We start from the raw sequence: 21,591 nt of genomic DNA on the forward strand, positions 1-21,591 counted from the left end.
ATCTCTGGAAATCAACCTAGTGAACCGCCTCCAATGCAACTACATCCCTCCTCCATTATCTCTGGAGTCCCCCAAGTAGCTATTGTTGACCCCCTCCTATTCCGCATCTACATCTGAAGGCACAGCATTAGTTTTCACATGTATTCTGATGACAGAACTCCACCTAACCATCACTCAACTCCTCCACTGTTGCTAAATTCAGACCACTTATCAAACAAATCATGTTGAATGAAAACAAATTTTTTCCATTTAACATTGGTAGACTGAAGCTATTGTTTTCAGGCTGCAATCCAAATTCCATTCGCGAGCTACCAACTGCATCCCTCTCCTTGGTAATAGTGTGACATCAAGCCAATTTGTTTGCAACTTTGGTGTTATAGTTGAGCCAGAGATGAACTTCCAACCACAGACCAACAGCATCACCACAATCAACAATTTCCAACTTCCTAGCATTACCAAATTTTGCCCTAGTCTCAGCTCATCTGCTGCTAAAACCCTCATTTGTGCCTTAGTTACCTCTAAATTTGAATAATCCAACACACTCTTGGCTGATCTCCTAAACTCTAGTCTCCCCGAGCTTCAGGTCATCCAAAACTCAGCCGATGTCTTAACTCACAGCAAATCTCATCATATATAGAAGGGCATCACATCATATATAGAAAAGGCGGGAGGCCATTCAGCCCATCGAGTCTGCACCAACTCTGACAGAGCATCGTACCCAGGCCCTATCGAAGGCAGCATGGTGGCACAGTGGTTAGCATTGCTGCATCAGTGCCAGGGACCTGGGTTCAATTCCAGTCTTGGGTGATTGTCTGCATGTTCTCCCCATGTCAGAGTGGGTTTCCTCCCACACTCCAACGATGTGCAGGTTAGGTGGATTGGCCATGCTAAATTGCCCCTCAAGTGTCCCAAGATTTGTAGGTTAGATGGATTAGCCATGGGAAATGTATGGGTTACAGAGATCAGGACTAGGTATGTTCTGTCAGAGAGTTTATGCAGATTTTGTGGGCTGAATGGCTTCTTCTGCACACAAAGAACAAAGAAAATTACAGCACAGGAACAGTCAGGATTCTATGATAACACAGCGTATTTACCCTGCTAGTCCCCACAACCTACACATCTTGGGACACTAGGGGGCAATTCAGCATGGCCAATCCATCTAATCTGTACATATTTGGAGTGTGGGAAGAAACCCACACAAACAGGGAGACCACTCCACAGAGTCACCCAAGGCAGGAATGGAACCTAGGGTCCAGCATGCAAGGCATTAGTCCGAACCACAGTGCCACCCCCATTTTGTCCCATCACCCCTTTTCAAATCCCTCCATGACCTTGCCCCTCCCTTCAGCTCATAACCTTTTGATATGTGCACACTTAATAATACTGGCTTTGTATATTCGCTATTATAGTTGTTCCACCATTGGTGGCAATACCTTCAGTTATCCAAGCCCCAAGCTCTGGGACTCCCTCTCTACATCACTTTCTTCCTTTAAGACTCTCCTTAAAACCTACCTCTGACCAGATTTTTGGTCATCTGATTTAAGATGTGATATTTTGCTTTATATTGCTCCTGTGAGGTATGGTACTCCTATCAGAGGGAATTTTGTGGCATGGGACTTCATAATACACTTGGATTATCACTCAAGGTTGATTAGATCTTCCCCTTCTGAATCCATATTGTATAGATTATTCTCGCGTTTACTCCTAATAATTAATTCTATTATTTTACATGGCATAGAGTTGACTAATGCCACTGTAATTGCCTTTGTCTATTTTATTAAGCTTTTAGATACAATCACTTTCATGTCTTTCTTATCTACTGATATGCCACAATATCCAATTATTTCATCATAACGATTGACAGTGCCTCCGATGTTCTTTCTAGTCCTCAGTAAGTACTATCTATCCTTGGGGATATCTATCCAAATATCCTTGGGGATATTTGTTTTGATCTCATTTTGCCTGTTTAAAACTTACATTGACGTCACTGGATTCATCTGGCTTTGAAAAAGGTCAGGTTACTCACATTTTCCATTGTGAATTTTTGTCCTCAAATTCAAGCCTGCATGCATTTTGTATTGGTTTCGCCTTGACTATTTTAAAAAAATAATCAGGCCTTGCCACAGATTCTCTTCCTTTTTCCATGTTTTACTTTGACCATTGTTAATCCTGATAAAAATATCTCTCCAATTTCTCCTAATTTTTAAAAATGCATTGCAAGTGGCTTAATCAGAATTTTGGTTTTGGCCCTCTTGCTTCCTATTATTTATTCACTTTTCTTGAGATAGGTCAGGGATTCCTGGCAGGGGCTTTCCAGTAGCAGATGTGGCTTATCATTGGCTGCTGGTGAAGTCAATGGCTATTTGCATTATTCACCAGTCATGCCACCAGGGAACCTGCCGTGGGGGGGGATTTTTTAAAAAAAGTTTACTTATTAGTGTCACAAGTATGTTTACATTAGCACAGCAATGAAGTTACTGTGAAAATCCTCTAGTCGCCACACTCCAGCACCTGTTTGGGTACACCGAGGGAGAATTTAGCTTGGCCAATGCAGCTAACCAGCACATCTTCCGGACTGTGGAAGAAACCAGAGCACCCGGAGAAATCCCACACAGACAGGGGCAAACTCCGCACAGACAGTGACCCAAGCCAGGAATTGTACCCAGGTCCCTGGCGCTGTGAGGCAGCAGTGCTAACCACTGTGCCATGCCACCCCACCTTCAGTGAGACTGGAAAATCCTGCTGACGAGAAGGGCTGGAAAATCCCAGCCATAGACTCTGGCTGAACTCCCAGTGGCAAAGTATTTCATGCTCCAACAAGTCTCTTAACTCCAAACTTCTATCCTCAATTCCAATGGCATTTAAATTAATGACCTTCTCACTTTCCAACACAAAATAAATTATTTCTCCATTTGCCTTCAAAAATGTAAAAATATTAGCTCTATCACTTTTTATAGCCACTCTGCTGCAATGAGCTATTTGGCTTTAATGTCCTTTCTATGTCCGAGTGCTCTGCTCCAATCACTAATTTATACAAATTTATTACTTCAATGCTCTTTTACTCTATGCCCCAATTTATAAAACTGAGAAGTGTTAGAATTTATTACGGTTGAAATCTTTTGCTATTTTTGTAATCTTCAGTCTTGTTCCAAAAAAATATAGAAGACAGGCTCTTATGAAAGGTTAAATCAACATATTCTTAATTGCTTTTGGGATATTTCAGATCTGCCAGGTCAGTATGCCTTCATGAAAATAGAACAGTGTTTTTTCTTGCTGCACTTAGGAATGTCCTAGCCAGGTGTTGTGCCAAATGACACAAACTGCAACAATAGAGGGCAGTCATGTTTTTTCATGGTGGTCAGGTACTTGCATTTGATGCAACGCAATGAGGACAAGATGTCATTTTCAGAGATTCTCCCACAGGCCCTGCAGCTGCTCAATTAAACCACTTCAGACACCTTGCATTCTGCATCCCCAGCTAACACACAAGCCAGGACCATATAATGGAATACTGAATAATCCACTCACTCAGGCATCTTTCCAAATTTTTAAGCAAAAACTTCAACTAGTGGTACAGTGTCAAAGTCTGGACGCACATCAAATAAACTAGTCCAGGGGAAGCATGACTATCCTTACCATTCATTAGGCAGATGATTCACAAAGCGTAATACTTATTTTAGCGAGTTTCACAAACCCAGTGATCTTGTCACCCAATTCCAATATTCCAGCTGCACCACTCATTGACCCCATTTTTTAAAGAAGTATGATGTGATGTCCCCACCTTGCAAATTATTTCTGTGAACAGATGGCTCTTGTTTAAAACGGGAACACAAGTAAGTGACTTACGAGAATGAGTTATCGTGGTCCATGGGGCCACTCCAGAAGAAACTATTACTTCTAGCTGTCAAATAAATCAAGTGCAAATTCAAGGCTCACAGTCAACATAAATTTCTTCCAAAAAAAAACCTTTAAAAGAAAAATATTTACTTTCTCCCAGCCTTTTAAATTGTGATACTGAAATAAGGACCCCATAGTTCCTTTCAACTCACCTCCTACCCAACACCCACCCATCCAAGAGCAGAAGAACACACGAGAGTCTAGTGGATAAACAGGCAAAAGTAATGAATTAATGCCCAAGGATTTAAGAACATTTGGCCTGGGGGGGTGGGGACAAGCAGGATGGGAGAAGAAGAGACAACCCAAAGGATTCTACAGAGTTACCCAGGATTCAGCATCTACTTCCTCAAGACAAGCTGAGAAATGTATGTTCAGCTCTGGTAACAAAGTTATATTATTGACTCCACAATGTATGAAAAAAATATATTTAATACTTATTTTCAACTGAGAAAAAATACAATACAAATTACCAAAGGGGTGTTCTCAAACTTCAAGCTTTCCACTAACTATTCACAAATGTCTGCTTTGGTCTGACACTCACCTCCATGGGAAAGGCTTTAAAATTAACAGTATGTTCAGAGCCACGCTGGTTCTCTTTACCCCAATGAAATCGAACTTCATGCAATTCATATTCATGATTGTCAAGCAATGGGCCACCAGTTAAAACTGCAACAGATCAAGACGCTTTGCTGTAAATTTAAAATTCAAATTGTCTACGGATATTAGATTTTACACACAATATGTCACTGCATTTTCATTTACAGTGAAGCCATCCTTAGTGACTACAAGATACTTCAGGATTATTTGAACCAAATACATCAAAGAGCAATAGAAACTGTATATAAACACTCAAATAAGCTACATTTTCAGGTCATAACATGACCTAGAAAGTAGGCTAGGACAATAGAGTTAAAAATAGTACATTAATTAAGTGCTTTAAAATCAAAATGTGACAAAATTAGACCAGGTAATTAAGTACAGAATTTAAACTGTAAATTATACAGCACTTTTCTCATTAAGCATATAGAATTTTTGGAAAGCCAGAACAAATTCTCTTCTGGTTTATCATGCCCTACTTGAATAAGTTTTGTTCTTCCTCTTGACAACACAAAAATGAGAAACCTTGTGCAGTAACTCAATCTGGATAGCAAGATAAGATGGGAGAGATATTTTATGAACCAATTGGAAAATAACTTGATTTCTCATCTGCTGTTTTCCACAATTAGTTTTCTCCTGATTGGATTCCAGATAGCATCAGCAACTCAACCCAAAGTGCTTCAGTAAGTATGGCATTATAAAAAGATGCTCCTTCAGTAAGTATGCCATTGTAAAAAGAGAATCCTTTTGAATGAGACTTTAAACCAAGGCCTATATACCAGCTGAGATGAATTAAAGAAACCACAGCATTATTCAAAGTAAGGCGGGGGGGTTGGGGGGGTGTCCTGGTCAACAACTGGTCCATCAACTAACAATACCAGAAAGTATAACCCAATCCGCTACCTTAAGGATGTTTTTGAGCCTGTTATGTGCAAACTGATTGCAATGTTTGCCTCCATAGCAACAGTGGTTACTCTACACCCTGTAAAAAGGTATAAACAATAAGATTGTGTTCTGTAAATATTAGCTGGGAGACTTTGGATTTAAGGAATTATTCCATTCTCGTTCTGCATAGGGACCATTTGCTAGTGTAGGGAACTGATAGTAGGGTTATTGCTTTTCACCACCTTAATCTGAATGGAGGCATCAGGAAAGTTAATGTAAAAGGTAGAAAGATTTGAGAGAATGTTTAGGCCTTGGGATGATAAAAACAAATTCAATGTGGATAGAGATGTAGTGGAGGAAATTGGTCCAGGTATAGCAATTGTCATTTAATATATAATGTTAGCCATGAGATTTAAGCCAATGCCAAGCACATGTGCTCAATAAGTAAGGATAGGCAACAACACCTCCTCCACAATGATCCTCAATACCGGTGCCCTCTACGATACTCCTTATACACCCATGACCGTGCTGACAGTTTGCTGACGACACCACCGTAGTGGGTCGGATCTCAAACAATGACAAGACGAAGTACAGGAATGAAATAGAGAATCTGGTGAACTGGTGCAGCAACAATAATCTCTCCCTCAATGTCAACAAAATGAAGGAGATTGTCATTGGCTTCAGGAAGCGTAAAGGAGAACATGCCCCTGTTTACATCAATGGGGATGAAGTAGAAAGGGTCGAAAGCTTCAGGTTTTGAGGTGTCCAGATCATCAACAACCTGTCCTGGTCCCCCCATACCGACACTATAGTTAAGAAAGCCCACCAACGCCTCTACTTTCTCAGAAGACAAAGGAAAATTGGCATGTCAGCTCCGACTCTCACCAACTTTTACAGATGCACCATAGAAAGCATTCTTTCTGGTTGTATCACAGCTTGGTATGGCTCCTGCTCTGCCCAAGACCGCAAGAAACTACAAAAGGTCGTGAATGTAGCCCAATCCATCAAGCAAACCAGCCTCCCATCCATTGAATCTGTCTACACTTCCCGCTGCCTTGGCAAAGCAGCCAGCATAATTAAGAACCCCCACGCACCCCGGACATTCTCCCTTCCACCTTCTTCCATCGGGAAAAAGATACAAAAGTCTGAGGTCACGGACCAACTGACATGAGAACAGCTTCTTCCCTGCTGCTGTCAGACTTTTGAATGGACTTTCCTTGCATTAAGTTGATCTTTCTCTACACCCTAGCTATGACTGTAACACTACATTCTGCACTCTCTCGTTTCCTTCTCTTTGAACGGTATGCTTTGTCTGTCTAGCGTGCAAGAAACAAAACTTTTCACTATGTTAATACATGTGACAATAATAAAAATCAAAAGAGGTGGTTTAGTGCTGTAGTACATAAATTGCTGAAGGCTCATTACTGGTGCTGTGCAAGTAATCCAAAGTACATGTATATGCTGGAGTCTGGCCAGGATAATTAAATACAAAACAGCACTATATTGTCTTTGATACAAGGTCTTGATTTGTATGGTTTATCTAGATTCAGTCCAGTCACATGGTAGGTTTGTATTGTGGCCAGATAAAGGTTCAGTGAACAATTACAACAATATCCAAGGCCTTTAGTTATCACAACATATTTACAAGAGCTGGAGATCTTTACTTTAACATAAAATGCAGACATCAAGGGAGAGGTTGTTTACCCAAGCTGGAGAATCTAGGGCACGAGGGCACAGTCTTAGATTGACTATTCAGCATTGATAGTGAGAAACCTCTCGACTCAAATGGTTGTGAATATTTGGAATTCTCTATCCTGGAGGATTGTGGATGCTCCATTGTTGCATATATTTAAAGTCGAGGTAGACAGATTTTTGATCTCTCAGGGATATTGGGGAATGGATGGGAAAAGGTGACGCTGAGGCGGAAGATCAGTTGTGAATGTATTGAACAGCAGAACAGGCTCAAGACACCACATGGTCTACTCTTGCTCCTATTTCTTGAGATTTAAATGGAGTTTTCAAAATAATGCAAGAATTAGATTAGATTTGGACCATGTGGATTAGATAGTTTAAAGGGGACCATGGAGTACAAGTTATAAGCATAGAATCAAGTTAATTGTTGTTAGGAGGTATTTCCTGGAGTTTAGCTGATTAGTTGAAGGGGGTAGGCAGCAAAGGAATATGATTAGGGTCATGTAGTGCAAGAAATGTAAAAAATGCACAATGAGACCAGCTGATATTTGCTTGTCCTTCATCTTTGTGTATTCACATGTTTGCAAAGTGCTATATAATGCAAGTTTTTTTTCCTTTCTTGAATTATTTATCACCAGGTGCTATGACACAAAAGTGGATTCTCTAATTTTTTACTATTTTTAGTGGCTTCATTTTGCAAACAGCTGATAATTCTTCTTTTAACATGTTGGTTGGAATCAAATATGTATTCTTGTGGGTTAATGAATCTATTTAGCAAATTGGAAAATTAAAATAGAAAGGTGGTACCAAAACCATACTTAACTTTTAAAATTAATTCATCTGAAGTGGGCATCACTAGCTAGGCCAGCATTTATTGCCCAACACTAGTTCCCTCAAGGTGCTGTGAGCTGCCTCTTGAACCACTGAAGTTCCTGAGGTGTAGATATGCCCACAATACTGTTAGGGAGAGAGTTCCAGGATCTTGATCCAGCAGCAATGAAGGAACAGCGATATATTTTCAAGTCAGGATGGTCAGTGATTTGGAGAGGAACTTCCAGGTGGTGGTATTCCCAGGTACCTGCTATCCTTATCTTTTTAGATGGTACCCATGCACTGGATCAACTGATATTGACCTCAATGCCTTTGGGTTAGTTTGTCCTTGTGCATTACTTAGGCGTGCAATATAAAAGTATTAGGGGCCACATAATTTTTATATATAGTCTTATTTAATTTGCCTGGATCTCAAGTTGTTGATTCTAAACACTCCTGGCATTGTGGTGTAGGTTATTTATCAGTGAGACAAGATAAAAGAGGGATAGCCCTTTCAACACAAAAAGCAAGAAATTCAAGTAGAATCACCTTAATCTGTCTAGGTTTCGAAGGGGTGATGGTTAAGGCCAAGGCTCATGTTGGACATTCAAACAGAAAATAGGGTTCCTACTCATTTGATGATCTTACCAAAAGTAAAATGTTATGAAGTTGGAAGTGGGAAAAAGAATTTGGCTTGGAAAGCATACACATTAGGTGATGGGGAGGTTTGCAGCACTCAATCCCAATAAATTTCTACCGTATACAGATATCACTGTTCAGAGAGAGGGACACATGAAAGATATTGTGCACCTTGCTAAATAAACCTGCCCATGCCAAAGATTTGACGAATGGACAGTACCTCACCTTAAAGCAGGGAAACTTGCCATATAACAGGCATAAAGGTACACAATGTCATTTCCCAACAGCTGCAAATCTCAAATCAACCACCATTAAAACAAAATGGCAACATCACCAATGATAAATTCAGAACAGAAAATTCTTCAAGCCAGATCAGACTGACCCATCCACTCTCTTCCCACCAACCTCTCCCTATAGAGCTGCCAAAAGTTTCAGATTTTCTGATTGGCAAGAAGCACCAAAGAAATTCAGCTGCAGCTGCTAGCTAAGCGTGTTAGGGAACTGGAGAAGGAGCTTGATGACCTCCATCTAATTCGGAAGAATGAGACGTATATAGACAATAGCTTTAGGGAGATAGTTACACCTAAGCAGCAGAGCACAGGAAATTGGGTTACTGTAAGGAGAGGAAATGGCAGTGTGAAAGGACAGGCAGAGCAGGGTTCCCCTGTGGACATACCCCTCCACAACAGGTATACTGAATTGGATACTGTTGTGGCAGATGCTTTACCTGGGACAAGCTGCGACAGCCGGAACTCTGATACGGAGTCTGGTTCTACAGCGCAAAAGGGTGGGATGAAGAAGAGGAGAGCAGTACTGATAGGGGACTCGATGGTCAGAGGTACGGACCGGAGGTTCTGTGGTCGGGACAGAGACTCCCGCATGGTTTGTTGCCTCCCAGGTGCCAAGGTCAGCGATGTCTCTGATCGCATGCACAGCGTTCTAAAGAGGGAAGGTGATCAGCCAGATGTCGTGGTACATGTCGGTACCAATGACGTGGGAAGGAAGAGTGAGGAGGTCCTAAAGAGTGAGTACAAAGAGCTTGGAAGGAAGTTAAAAAGCAGGACCCCGAGGGTAGTAATCTCAGGGTTGCTACCTGAGCCACATGCCAGTGAGGGCAGGAGTAGGATGCTTGGGCGGATAAACACGTGGCTGAGGAACTGGTGCAGGGGGCAGGGTTTCCAATTCTTGGATCATTGGGACCTCTTCTGGGGCAGGTGGGACCTGTACAAGAGAGACGGGTTACACCTAAACTACAGGGGGACCAATATACTTGCAGGGAGATTTGCTAGTGTTATTGGGGAGCGTTTAAACTAGATTTGCAGGGGGGTGGGAACCAGAGTGCCAGAGCAGATAGTGGAGCAGGGGTAAAAAGACAGGTTAGTTCAAGCAAAATCACAAATGGAAGGGTAGAGTGTGGTGGAAATAATTTTTTGAGGTGTGTCTATTTCAATGCCAGGAGTATTGTAGGGAAGGCAGATGAGCTGAAGGCGTGGATAGACACGTGGAAATATGACATTATAGCCATTAGTGAAACTTGGCTACAGGAGGGGCAGGACTGGCAGCTCAATGTTCCAGGGTTCCAATGTTTCAGGCGGGATAGAGGCAGAGGGATAAAAGGTGGGGGGGTGGCATTGTTGGTCAGGGAAAATGTTACAGCGGTACTCAGGCAGGATAGATTAGGGAGCTTGTCTACAGAGGCCCTATGGGTGGAGCTGAGAAACAGGAAAGGTATGACCACATTAATGGGCTTGTATTATAGACCACCCAATAGTCAGCGAGAATTGGAGGAGCAAATCAGCGGAGAGATAGATGACAACTGCAAGAAACACAAAGTTGTGATAGTAGGGGATTTTAATTTTCCACATATAGATTGGGACTCGCATACTGTTAAAGGTTTAGACGGCGTAGCGTTTGTCAAATGTGTTCAGGAGAATTTTCTACATCAGTATATAGAGGTGCCAACTAGAGAGGATGCGATATTGGATCTCCTATTGGGAAATGAGTTAGGGCAGGTGATGGATGTGAGTGTGAGGGAACACTTTGGATCCAGTGATCATAATGCCATTAGTTTCAACCTGATCGTGGATAAGGATAGATCTGGTCCTCGGGTTGAAGTTCTGAACTGGAAAAAGGCCAAATTTGATGAAATGAGAAGGGATCTGGGAAGTGTGGATTGGCACAGGCTGTTCTCTGGTAAGGATGTAAATGGAAAGTGGGAGGCCTTCAAAGGAGAAATTTTGAGAGTGCAGAGTTTGTATGTTCCTGTCAGGATTAAAGGCAAAGTAAATAGGAATAAGGAACCTTGGTTCTCGAGGGAGATTGTAACACTGATTAAGAGGAACAGAGAGTTGTATGAAATGTACAGGCAGCAAGGAACACATCAGATGCTCGAGGAGTATAAAAAGTGCAAGAAGCTACTTAAGAGGGAAATCAGGAGGGCTAAAAGACGACATGAGGTTGCTTTGGCAGACAGAGTGAAGGAAAATCCAAAGAGCTTCTATAGGTATGTTAGGAGCAAAAGGATAGTGAGGGATAAAATTGGTCCTCTTGAAGACCAGAGTGGTACACTGTGTATGGAACCAAAAGAGATGGGGGAGATACTAAATGGGTTTTTTGCATCCGTATTTACTGAGGAAACGGGCATGGAGTCTACGGAAATAGGGCAAACTGGTAGGGAGGCCATTGAACCGTTACAGATTAAAGGGGAGGAGGTGCTCGCTGTCTTGAGGCAAATCAGAGTGAATAAATCCCCAGGACCGGACAGGGTATTCCCACGGACCTTGAGGGAAGCTAGTGTTGAACTTACAGGGGCCCTGGCAGACATATTTAAAATGTCAGTATTCACGGGGGAGGTGCCGGATGATTGGAGGGTGGCTCATGTTGTGCCGTTGTTTAAAAAAGGTTCCAAAAGAAATCCGGGAAATTATCGGCCAGTAAGTTTGACGTCAGTGGTGGGCAAGTTATTGGAAGGTGTGATAAGGGATAGGATCTACAAATATTTGGATAGACAGGGACTTATTAGGGAGAGTCAACATGGCTTTGTGCATGGTAGGTCATGTTTGACCAATCTATTAGAGTTTTTCGAGGAGGTTACCAGGAAAGTGGATAAAGGGAAGGCGGTGGATGTTGTCTACCTGGATTTCAGCAAGGCCTTTGACAAGGTCCCTCATGGGAGGTTAGTTAGGAAGGTTCAGTCGCTGGGTATACATGGGGAGGTAGTAAATTGGATAAGACACTGGCTCAATGGAAGAAGCCAGAGAGTGGTTGTGGAGGATTGCTTCTCTGACTGGAGGCCTGTGACTAGTGGTGTGCCGCAGGGATCGGTGTTGGGTCCATTGTTGTTTGTCATCTATATCAATGATCTAGATGATAATGTGGTCAATTGGATCAGCAAGTTTGCTGATGATACAAAGATTGGAGGTGTAGTGGACAGTGAGGAAGGTTTTCAAAGCTTGCAGAGGGATTTGGACCAACTAGAAAAATGGGCTGAAAAATGGCAAATGGAATTTAACGCAGACAAGTGTAAGATATTGCACTTTGGAAGGACAAACCAAAGAAGAACGTACAGGGTAAATGGTAGGACTCTGAAGAGTGCAGTTGAACAGAGGGATCTGGGAATACAGGTACAGAGTTCCCTAAAAGTAACGTCACAGGTGGATAGGGTCGTAAAGAGTGCCTTTGGTACATTGGCCTTTATAAATCGGAGTATCGAGTATAAAAGTTGGAGTGTTATGGTAAGGTTATATAAGGCATTGGTGAGGCCAAATTTGGAGTATTGTGTACAGTTTTGGTCACCTAGTTACAGGAAGGATGTAAATAAGATTGAAAGAGTGCAGAGAAGGTTCACAAGGATGTTGCCGGGACTTGAGAAGCTGAGTTACAGAGAGAGATTGAATAGGTTGGGACTTTATTCCCTGGAGCGTAGAAGATTGAGGGGAGATTTGATAGAGGTGTATAAGATTTTGATGGGTATAGATAGAGTGAATGCAAGCAGGCTTTTTCCGCTAAGGCTAGGGGAGAAAAAAACCAGAGGGCATGGGTTAAGGGTGAAAGGAGAAAAGTTTAAAGGGAATATTAGGGGGGGCTTCTTCACGCAGAGAGTGGTGGGAGTGTGGAATGAGCTGCCGGATAAAGTGGTAAATGCGGGGTGTCACTTTTAACATTTAAGAAAAACTTGGACGGGTTCATGGATGAGAGGGGTGTGGAGGGATATGGTCCAAGTGCAGGTCAGTGGGACTAGGCATAAAATGGTTCGGCACAGACAAGAAGGGCCAAAAGGCCTGTTTCTGAGCTGTAATTTTCTATGGTTCTATGGTTCTAAATTGTGGGCACTAGTTAATGATGCTGCCTCAGGAATTTGGATGAAAAGTACAGGGCAGACTGGAATGTGGAAATTCCAACTTGTCACAATTTCAGCAATACAACAACTTATGGAAAATTTCTAGGCCCTTTTTTTTAAAAAAAAAGATTGGTAACTACTGGACTTTTACATTTCTTTTATTACATAAAAAGTGTCATCACTACTGAAATGATGCTGAGCAGGTACAGTACATTGGAAGAACCAATGGCTATGATGAATGCACCCAGAAATGGCAACTGGTACTGAGAAACTCAACAGACTTTGGCAATAAGGGGTAATCACAAATAGAAGGTGCAAAGCAGGAATTGAAGAACTGAGTGGAGAGGCTAGTGTACCCAATTCACATGCTTCGGATTTTCCAATCACTAAATTTTAATACACCAAAAATTGAGGACTGACCGCTGATCTGTTGCCCCAAGTGAGTGAGGCTAGGAACCAGTTTGTAAATTTTGTATGCATATAGCGTTAAAGGTGGGTTCAATTAACACTGGAAACCTGTGATTCTTTTTGTTTTCTCTTGGACCTTAGCAACTGTCAGAGATTATCCTATTTATTTTCAGTTTCCATTCGTAGGAGCTTACTATTTAGAGTGAGTTTGTTTTTTTTTCCCCTGTATTAGAATCCTAGAAACCCTACAGTGCAGAAGGAGGTCATTCGGCCCATCGAGTCTGCACTGGCCACAATCCCACCCAGACCCTATCCCCATATCCCTATATATTTACCGGTTAATCCCTCAAACCTACGCATCTCAGGACTCTAAGGGGCAATTTTTAGCATGACCAATCAACCTAACCCGCGCATCTTTGGACTGTGGGAGGAAACCGGAGCACCTGGAGGAAACCCACGCAGACACGAAGAGAATGTGCAAACTCCACACAGACAGTGACCCAAGCCGGGAATCGAACCCAGATCCCTGGAGCTGTGAAGCAGCAGTGCTAACCACTGTGCTACCGTGCTGCCCATATTATGTTGTTCCATATATTTTAATAGGGACTGAAAAGCCACAAGATGTTCCGTAACACACGCCTATATATCTTTAAAAACCGTTTCATTGTCCAGCTGCTTCTGAAAACTGATTAATTTGACAAAATAAAAAAGAAATTGGATAGGTTGTGCGTGCTGAGTTAGTGCCATCTTACAACAGGGCAGCTTTAAGTTAAGAGTCAAATCTGTGTCCATTCAGATCAATTCTAGTACAAAAGACCAGATTTGGACTCAAATCCACATGCAAGACCCTCTCCAAAAGACATACATGAATGAGAGTGAAATTCCCATCAAAAAACTGGGGAGTCCTGTAAACATGCCTCTGCGCTTCATTTGTGGTAAAGAGTAAATATTGTTCATGACCTGACTGCAAATAGCACACAAAAGGAAGTTTGTTTGTTATTTCATAACCATTATGAGCAGAGTGTGGTGGACTACAGTTGCGCCTTTGTCCTGTCTGGACCACCGTTGTTGTGTTTGTCATGCCTGGACACATCCCCTGCCAGCTCCTCCCCTTGTCACCGAGTATAAAGGTGGCTGTTTCCTCCCCCTTGTTCAGTTCAGTTATCTGTTAGGATATGCTCCTAGTTCTGTAATGAATAAAAGCCTACAGTTGTATTGGCACACAAGTAGTCTTTTGCCTAATTGATAGCGCTTCACAGAGGCTTCTGAACATTGGCACTACAAACAACTGCTGAATTATTCAATCTACGCAGGAATAAACAATGCATTAGTGTGAGATGCATATATGCAAAAGCAAACATTTCATAATCCACTGCACAACTTGCACATTTGTTTTACATACCCGATTTGGACTTCAGCAGTATCTGAATGGCATGACCATCATTAAGAACTTCAGAATCCCGACAAACCACATAATTTGGTGACAAACGCACTTCCAGTAATGAAGGGTCATATTTCGCCTCCCTGGAGTTCAAATTGATAGGAGACTGATACTCTCCATTAGCTTCAGGAAACAACAGTCCCCATTCCACGCCTAAAATAGAGCAATTAAATTTGTTGGCGTCCGTTTTGAGCTCCGCACTGTATACATGAGACCATAAATCTTACTTTAAGAATGTCAAAACAAACAACATGAAAAATTAGAATCAAAAATGAAGTATAATTTCTGCAGGTTGAATTTGGAGCAGCAGGTGCTTGCAAGTTCCCATGTTACAAATAATCATTTCTTACATTAGTCGAGTATCTCAGATAGTTTTGGACTTCTGAATAAGTAAGCCAAACTTCTCAGGAGTTTACCAAATACCCATGTAGAGACCAGCTGCCAAACTCAAATTGATTTTTAAGGACTATTTGCAAATTAGTTTTTTTTAAAAATTAAGACAGACGTATCTGTTTGCAATAAAGCCCTCGCCAAGGAAACAAACCCCAGGATTTTTTTTTAAAAATCGTATAACTTGTGAAAAGTTTCATTTTTATCCGGAAAAATGAATATCAATCTTGCCAAAATATGTACACATGCTTTTTTAAAAATGTTCAAAAGCTCACCTTCTTCGTATCCCCATTCCAACCCTTCCTTGTACCCATAAAGGTGGCTTTCCTCAATCAAGGTGCTGTCAGCCATTGAGAAGAGTGTGGCGGGAATGAAGCGCGGCTGCTGGCCAGCTGATCGCGTGCAGCTCCTTCACCGGTTGACAGGCACCACGCGCAGGATGCAATCCAGGCTGCACTTTGCAGACTGGCTCCAAGGTTCCGTGTTGTGCCCTAGCCAAAACATCATTGTTATATAAACGGACGGCCCCCAATCTGGATTTCAAACAAAAACTTACACAAATAACCAACTCAGCGGAAACAGCAATCCGACTAGTTGCAAAACAAACAGGGCCACACGTTATCTGTCACCTTGGAGAAGCAGAAATGTCAGGCTTCCAATTTCTGTAACTAAATGCACTGACGCGCGTCTAGAAAATGTTTCCCAGCATTGAGCAATTTAATGGGAAATAAAACTTTGAAGCTGCAACCATCCCACACACACGTAAAATAACAGGCACAGGTAGTGTTCTTTACTTCTCACGTTTTTCAGCGTTCATTCAAAAGAAAGGTGATCTGGCCGACCCTTCCAGCAGGTTAGTGGGTTCAACTCGAGAGTTGTTACAGAGCGACATTACGTTGGGAGAACAGAGTGAACAGATTCTAGGATGTTAGCATGATACAAAAATAAACGCTGAATTGTGGTCGCTGATCGACCCATTTAGTTGGCAGATTCAGAATGCAGTAGTAAATTTGCCCATCGCGCAACTTAAGTTCGATAATCTTAAAGTGAAGATTTTTTTTAAAAAAAGATGTATTCAGAACTCATTACTCTTCTCAACTCCAAAGTATAAATTATGCCCACCACAAGTTTTTTTTTAAGTAAACCAGCATGTATTTATTAAGAATTGTTGAATAATTATCCTTTACGGATTTCTAGCCCAATTACAGAGAAACATTGTAAAGTTAATCGGCACTCGGAACCATTCACCTCGATCTTACCTTCAGAAGACTTCCTCCACGCTGCAAAATGTTCGATCAATAGTTCCGCGGCAGGAAGTCTAACAGTCACATTATCAAACTGAAGTCTATACCTCCCAGTGTTTTTAAAAGATTACCGCAATACTTGTAAAGTACCTGAGATTTAACTGTAAATTAGCGCGCAGTAAAACAGCAGGCATGTTACAGTTGTTAATCATTCATCCGCTGTCATACTATGTGATACCTTGCACTGAATTTACACAGCATCATAAACTCTGAAATTTACAGCGCTGAACGTGCAGGCACTTTCTGATTTGACTACACTATAAGTAATCCACGCCAGTGGGTGGTTCCACTCAGGAATTGCTGCTTCCAACAACTAAAGCTTAAAGAGCTCGCAGAATCCAAGTGTGCCAGAATGGCATGAAATTTAATGGAATTACCCTACTTACCGGCCCAAGTCAACTCGACAATGTGAATTATTTAACTTGTGCACCTTTTATTGACGGTCTGCAAACACTTGGCCTTTCTGGTGTCAACTCCGACTACATCTATGCGCAAACTCATTGATTTCCACAGTTCAGAGGGAGTTCCATTGTGAGGAGTGTGCAATCTAGCTGTGTTGCCTCACGTGTTATTCATTAAATGTCTCCACCAATAACCAGTTAATGTGTATGTAAATATTTGATGCTCAACTATACTCCAGTACCACCTCTCAGTCACAGACATACACATATCTTAATTTCGTGCATCAAAAGTTTTGCTGCCACTAATTTGTTTGTGTAATCTTCAGTGGCAAAGCACATAGCCAAAGAATTGACTACTTTTTGACAAACTTCTGACCATTGGCTGATAATAATTGACTGAATTATATTATGTGTTTATTAAATGGTATTTTACTGATGCTTAGGCAGTTGAATTCCACAACTAAGCCATTACTCTGTAAAAAATGGAAATGAGTGGCCGTTATTTTGTTCCTTTAGCTATTTATTCATTTTTTATCTGTTGCCATTTAAACACTGAGAATGCACAACAAGATGGCATGTAAAGTGCATCAATCGGAGTTGGTAATACTGGGAAGGGGAATGGGGCAGAGCAACACTTGGCAGCAATCTGCTGGATGAACCTGGGTTTCATTTACACTGGATTTTAGTAAAACTGTTTAGGAAAAATGGAGTTTGACAGCATTGCAGCAAAGTTGCTAGTGTTTTTGGCAGCATAAGTGAGTCATTAAATCTCATATTGGTGTGATGGAAGAGCCTTGAACTTGTCGAACTTTGGAAGGCAAACCTCAGGTTCGGGACAGCTAGCTGCTGAATATGAGGTTTGACTCACTTGTAGCTTTCTGGGGCAGGATTTTTCATGAGTTGAAACACTGATGGTATGATCAAATTGAAGGTCCCCACCCTGCCTGTATGTGGAACAGTCATCAGGCAGTGATTTTTCCCTAAACTGGCTGGTAGATTCTCAAAGTTGGAGAGCCAATGGAAGACCCTCCAGCACAAAGGGAAGTTCAGTCGGCCATTTCAGATATGAGAAAAAGAGGGCATCTCAAGATGGAAGTGTCCTCTCACAACTTGTATAGCTTTTGAATTAAAAATTGGTCACAGCTGCCAGGCCACCATCATGGTGGGTAAACCCCTCCCGGCAGCCTGTGGCTGCAGCTATGTCTAAGTAGTTGGGCCTCAAAGTCTGCCTGGAACACTGGGCCGTTAGCCGGTCTGCTGCCATGACACCACCACCAGGCAACTGACCTGTTTCCTATGTCATGTGGAGCTAGTAGGCTCCTCCCACCCATCTTCATGCTTGTCCTCATAAAGAGCAAAGGTTCTGTCCCGGTGTCTGTCAACAATGAACAAACATACAGGGAACATGCCTGACAGCAATGGGTGTTAGCCAGCACATTTTTGAGTCTTTTTAAAGGGATCAATGTGAATATAGAATTTGGTATTTTCTGATTGTTTTCTGCATGTGTTTCTCTCTTTTCACACACGCCACCTATAAGAAAATATTAACTTTCTACCTGTCAACAAAACACAAGTAATAATTAGAGCTTTTTACCTACACTACCCTGTCACACTCATGACCCATTCACTTTGGTCAGTGATGATTGTGGTTGCAGTGCTTGCACCCAGCAGATCCCAGGCAATGTTTGGGAATCTAAAGCTGGAAGGTAGGAAGCCTTTTACAATGCGGCAGCTAGATCACCACTGTCTCAACTGAAATAAAAAAGTTAAAGGGGTACAAGTAAAGGAAAGTTAGAAATTTATTAAATGCAACAAGTAGTTAGGATCTGGAATGCGCTGCCTGAAAGTAAGGTGAAGGCAGCTTTCAAAAAGGATTTGGTTAAGCATCCGAAGAGAAAATCATCCGCAGGGCTCCAGGGAAATGAGACTAGATGAATTGCTCTTGCAGTGAGATGGCACAGATATGAGAGACCAAATTGCCTCCGACTGTGCTGTGGGCAGGCTATGATTCCATGGGAATGGGACACAGAATTAAAAGACAGATCATAGAATCCATACAGTGCAGAAGGAAGCCATTTGGCCCATTGAGTCTGCATCAACTCTCCAACAGAGCATCTCACCCAAGCCGGCCCCCCTGCCCTATCCCCGTAACCCCATCTATTTACCCCATTAATCCCCCTAACCTACACTTCTTCAGACACTAAGGGACAGTTTAGCATGACCAATCTACTTGACCTGCACATCTTTGAACTGTGGAAGGAAACTGGAGCATCCAGAGGAAACCCACACAGACATGGGGAGAACATGCAAATTCCACACAGTCATCCAAGGTTGGAATCGAACCTGGGTCCCTGGCGCAGTGAGACAGCAATGCTAACCACTGTGCCACCGTGTCGCCCAGATGACCTTAAGTTCAAGCTGACACTTGCAAACCAAACAGAGGTGTTTGCACTGTTCTCATATTCCCTTATTTTTCATTATGATTTCATGTCTTGGAGCATTGCACAAGCTGGTTGGGACAACAACACTTTCCATATGATCCACATACCAATCATTTGATATATGTTAAATTCCATTGTGCAACTCCCAAAGCTCTGTCAGCACAGCAACACTATAAAACCAGCAACTTATGGCAGAATGCCAAACATTATTGCCACTCCCTGGAATCAGTCTCCAAAGCTGTGCACAATCCAAATCTCCCTGGGAAGCTAGCTCACTATCAGAGTGTATATCCACCAGGATAGATTTTCTGAATAGGAGTTGGCTACCACCAGTAGATCTTGGTTGACCAGGATCTGGGAAATTAGGAAACCGATATTTCCACCCAGTCCTCATTGCAAACATGCCTGAATGAGATTTCTATTAAGTTGGTTAGAAATTAAAGGCCTTTCCGGTTAATTCTTCAGGGTTTCTGACACATTCCTAGCAAAATAACATTCAAGGAGTGAAAGCAGCTCCAAGAAATTTCTTGGCTGAGGTTTCTGATGTTTGATATATTTACACCAATGAAAATCAGGAATAATAGAAAAAAGCTTCAAGTTTTATTTTAAGAGGATTAAAGTAGGCAATTTGTCATTTCTTTAAAAAATATTTGAAATTATTGCGAAATCTTTCACAGCTGATGTAAAGAACATTCATTTATTACTATTTTTGCAGTTAATATTTCATCTATTGTTTTTGTATTTTCTATCAGACCACACAGGAATGTTTGTCTGATGGCATTTCGGGGAGGTTCATTGAGAATACTTAAAAGCTAACCCATCCAGCAGGAAACTGATTGTATCAGATCGTTCGCTCATTTTATGGCCTGTCTTTTGAAGTCAATGAAAAATGTTAAAAACAACTTGTAATCAGATAGTATGTTTAAATTATAAAATGGGCGAAGGTGCAGGAGGATTATCAAACAAATTTGATACATAGCCCCAAAAGGCAATATTAGGGCAACAGACCTATGGGTATAGAGGGATATGGGCCAAACGTGGGCAATTGGGACTAGCTTAGTGGTTACAAAAAAGGGTGGCATGGACACGTTGGGCCCAAGGGCCTGTTTCCATGCTGTAAACCTCTATGACTCTATGACCAAATGCTTGATCAAAGAGGTAGCTTTCAATGAGTATTTTAAAGGAAGAAAGAGAGGAAGGAGAGATGGAGATGTTAAGGAGGGCATCAGCAGCTGAAGGCATGGCCACAAACAGCGGCGATACTAAAATTGGAGATACTCAAGAGTCCAGAAATGGATAATTGCATATATCTCAGAGGGATCCAGGGCAGGTGGAGATTCTAGAGTTAGGTAGTGATGAGACCATGAAGGGATTTGTTATCCTTATTGTGCACATATGAATACTGATGCTGTGGCCAGGATTTTCCGGCCCTTCCCGCCGGTGGGATCTTCTGGCCCCACCAAAAGTGACTCCCTGCTGTGGATTCCCTGGTGGCGCTTCCGGCAGGCAACACAAATGTCCATTAACTTCGGCGGGACTGGAAGATCCACTGGTGGCCAATAGCAAGCCACCTCCATTGCCAGAAAACCCACCGCGTGGGGGCAGGAAAATCCCAGCCTGTGTTTTTCGAATGATGTCGCTGAGGGGAAGCATGTAGATGAGAAATAGGAGGGGCCAAGACTAGATGCTTGGGGACACCAGAATTAACAATGTTGGAAGACTGGTAATTGTCTAGCTATAACTAGGTAGATAAATATGGAACCATGTGAGTGCAGTCCCCACAGCGGGATGACTGTGGAGAGATGTTGAATGAGGATTGTGTGTTCATTATGTCAAAGGCTGCAAGCAGATTGAGAAGAATAAGGCAGGATCATTGACAGTTGACACAGACACACAGAATGTCATTTCTGACTTTGATGAGAAATCTGATGGGAAAGGATTCAATCATGGAGTTCTGGAAAGGTGGGCATGGATTTAGAAGCAACAGCACCTTCAGCGATTTTGAAGAGGAAAGGGAAGTTGGAGGTTTGATGTAAGTTACAAGGGTGGTGGTATCGAGGGTTTTTTTTTTGAGGAGGGTAATGACAGCAGATTTAAAGGAGAGAGGGACAGCACCTGAGGACAGAGAACCATTAAGAATATCAGCCAACAGTCAGGACCAGGACCAGGGAGGGATATTGGATGGTCAGTAGTTTGGAGGAAATCGGGTCAACAGAGCAAGAGGTAAGTCTCATGGGCAAGATAAGCTTGGAGAGGGTATTAGGGGAGATAGGAGAGAAACTAGTGAATCATTCGAGTTCAAGGTAGGGCAACTGAGAAGCCATTGAGGAAGATTGGCGTAATGGGC

General features: G+C 42.1%; 1 protein-coding gene across 1 annotated transcript in view; it reads right to left on the minus strand.

The window, feature by feature from the left end:
- ca8 (carbonic anhydrase VIII) overlaps positions 1-16,395 on the minus strand; it is a 55,400-nt gene extending 39,005 nt beyond the window's left edge. Inside the window, exons 1-4 of the mRNA XM_078217083.1 lie at positions 16,358-16,395; positions 15,374-15,589; positions 14,670-14,861; positions 4,439-4,563 (exon numbers count right to left, since the gene is read on the minus strand). Coding sequence (XP_078073209.1) covers positions 4,439-4,563; positions 14,670-14,861; positions 15,374-15,449 — 393 coding nt within the window. The 5' untranslated portion in view covers positions 15,450-15,589; positions 16,358-16,395. The remainder of the gene's footprint in view (positions 1-4,438; positions 4,564-14,669; positions 14,862-15,373; positions 15,590-16,357) is intronic.
- Between the last annotated feature and the right edge of the window lie 5,196 nt (positions 16,396-21,591).

The sequence above is a fragment of the Mustelus asterias genome, chromosome 7 (assembly GCF_964213995.1).
Source record: "Mustelus asterias chromosome 7, sMusAst1.hap1.1, whole genome shotgun sequence".
NCBI lineage: Eukaryota > Metazoa > Chordata > Chondrichthyes > Carcharhiniformes > Triakidae > Mustelus > Mustelus asterias.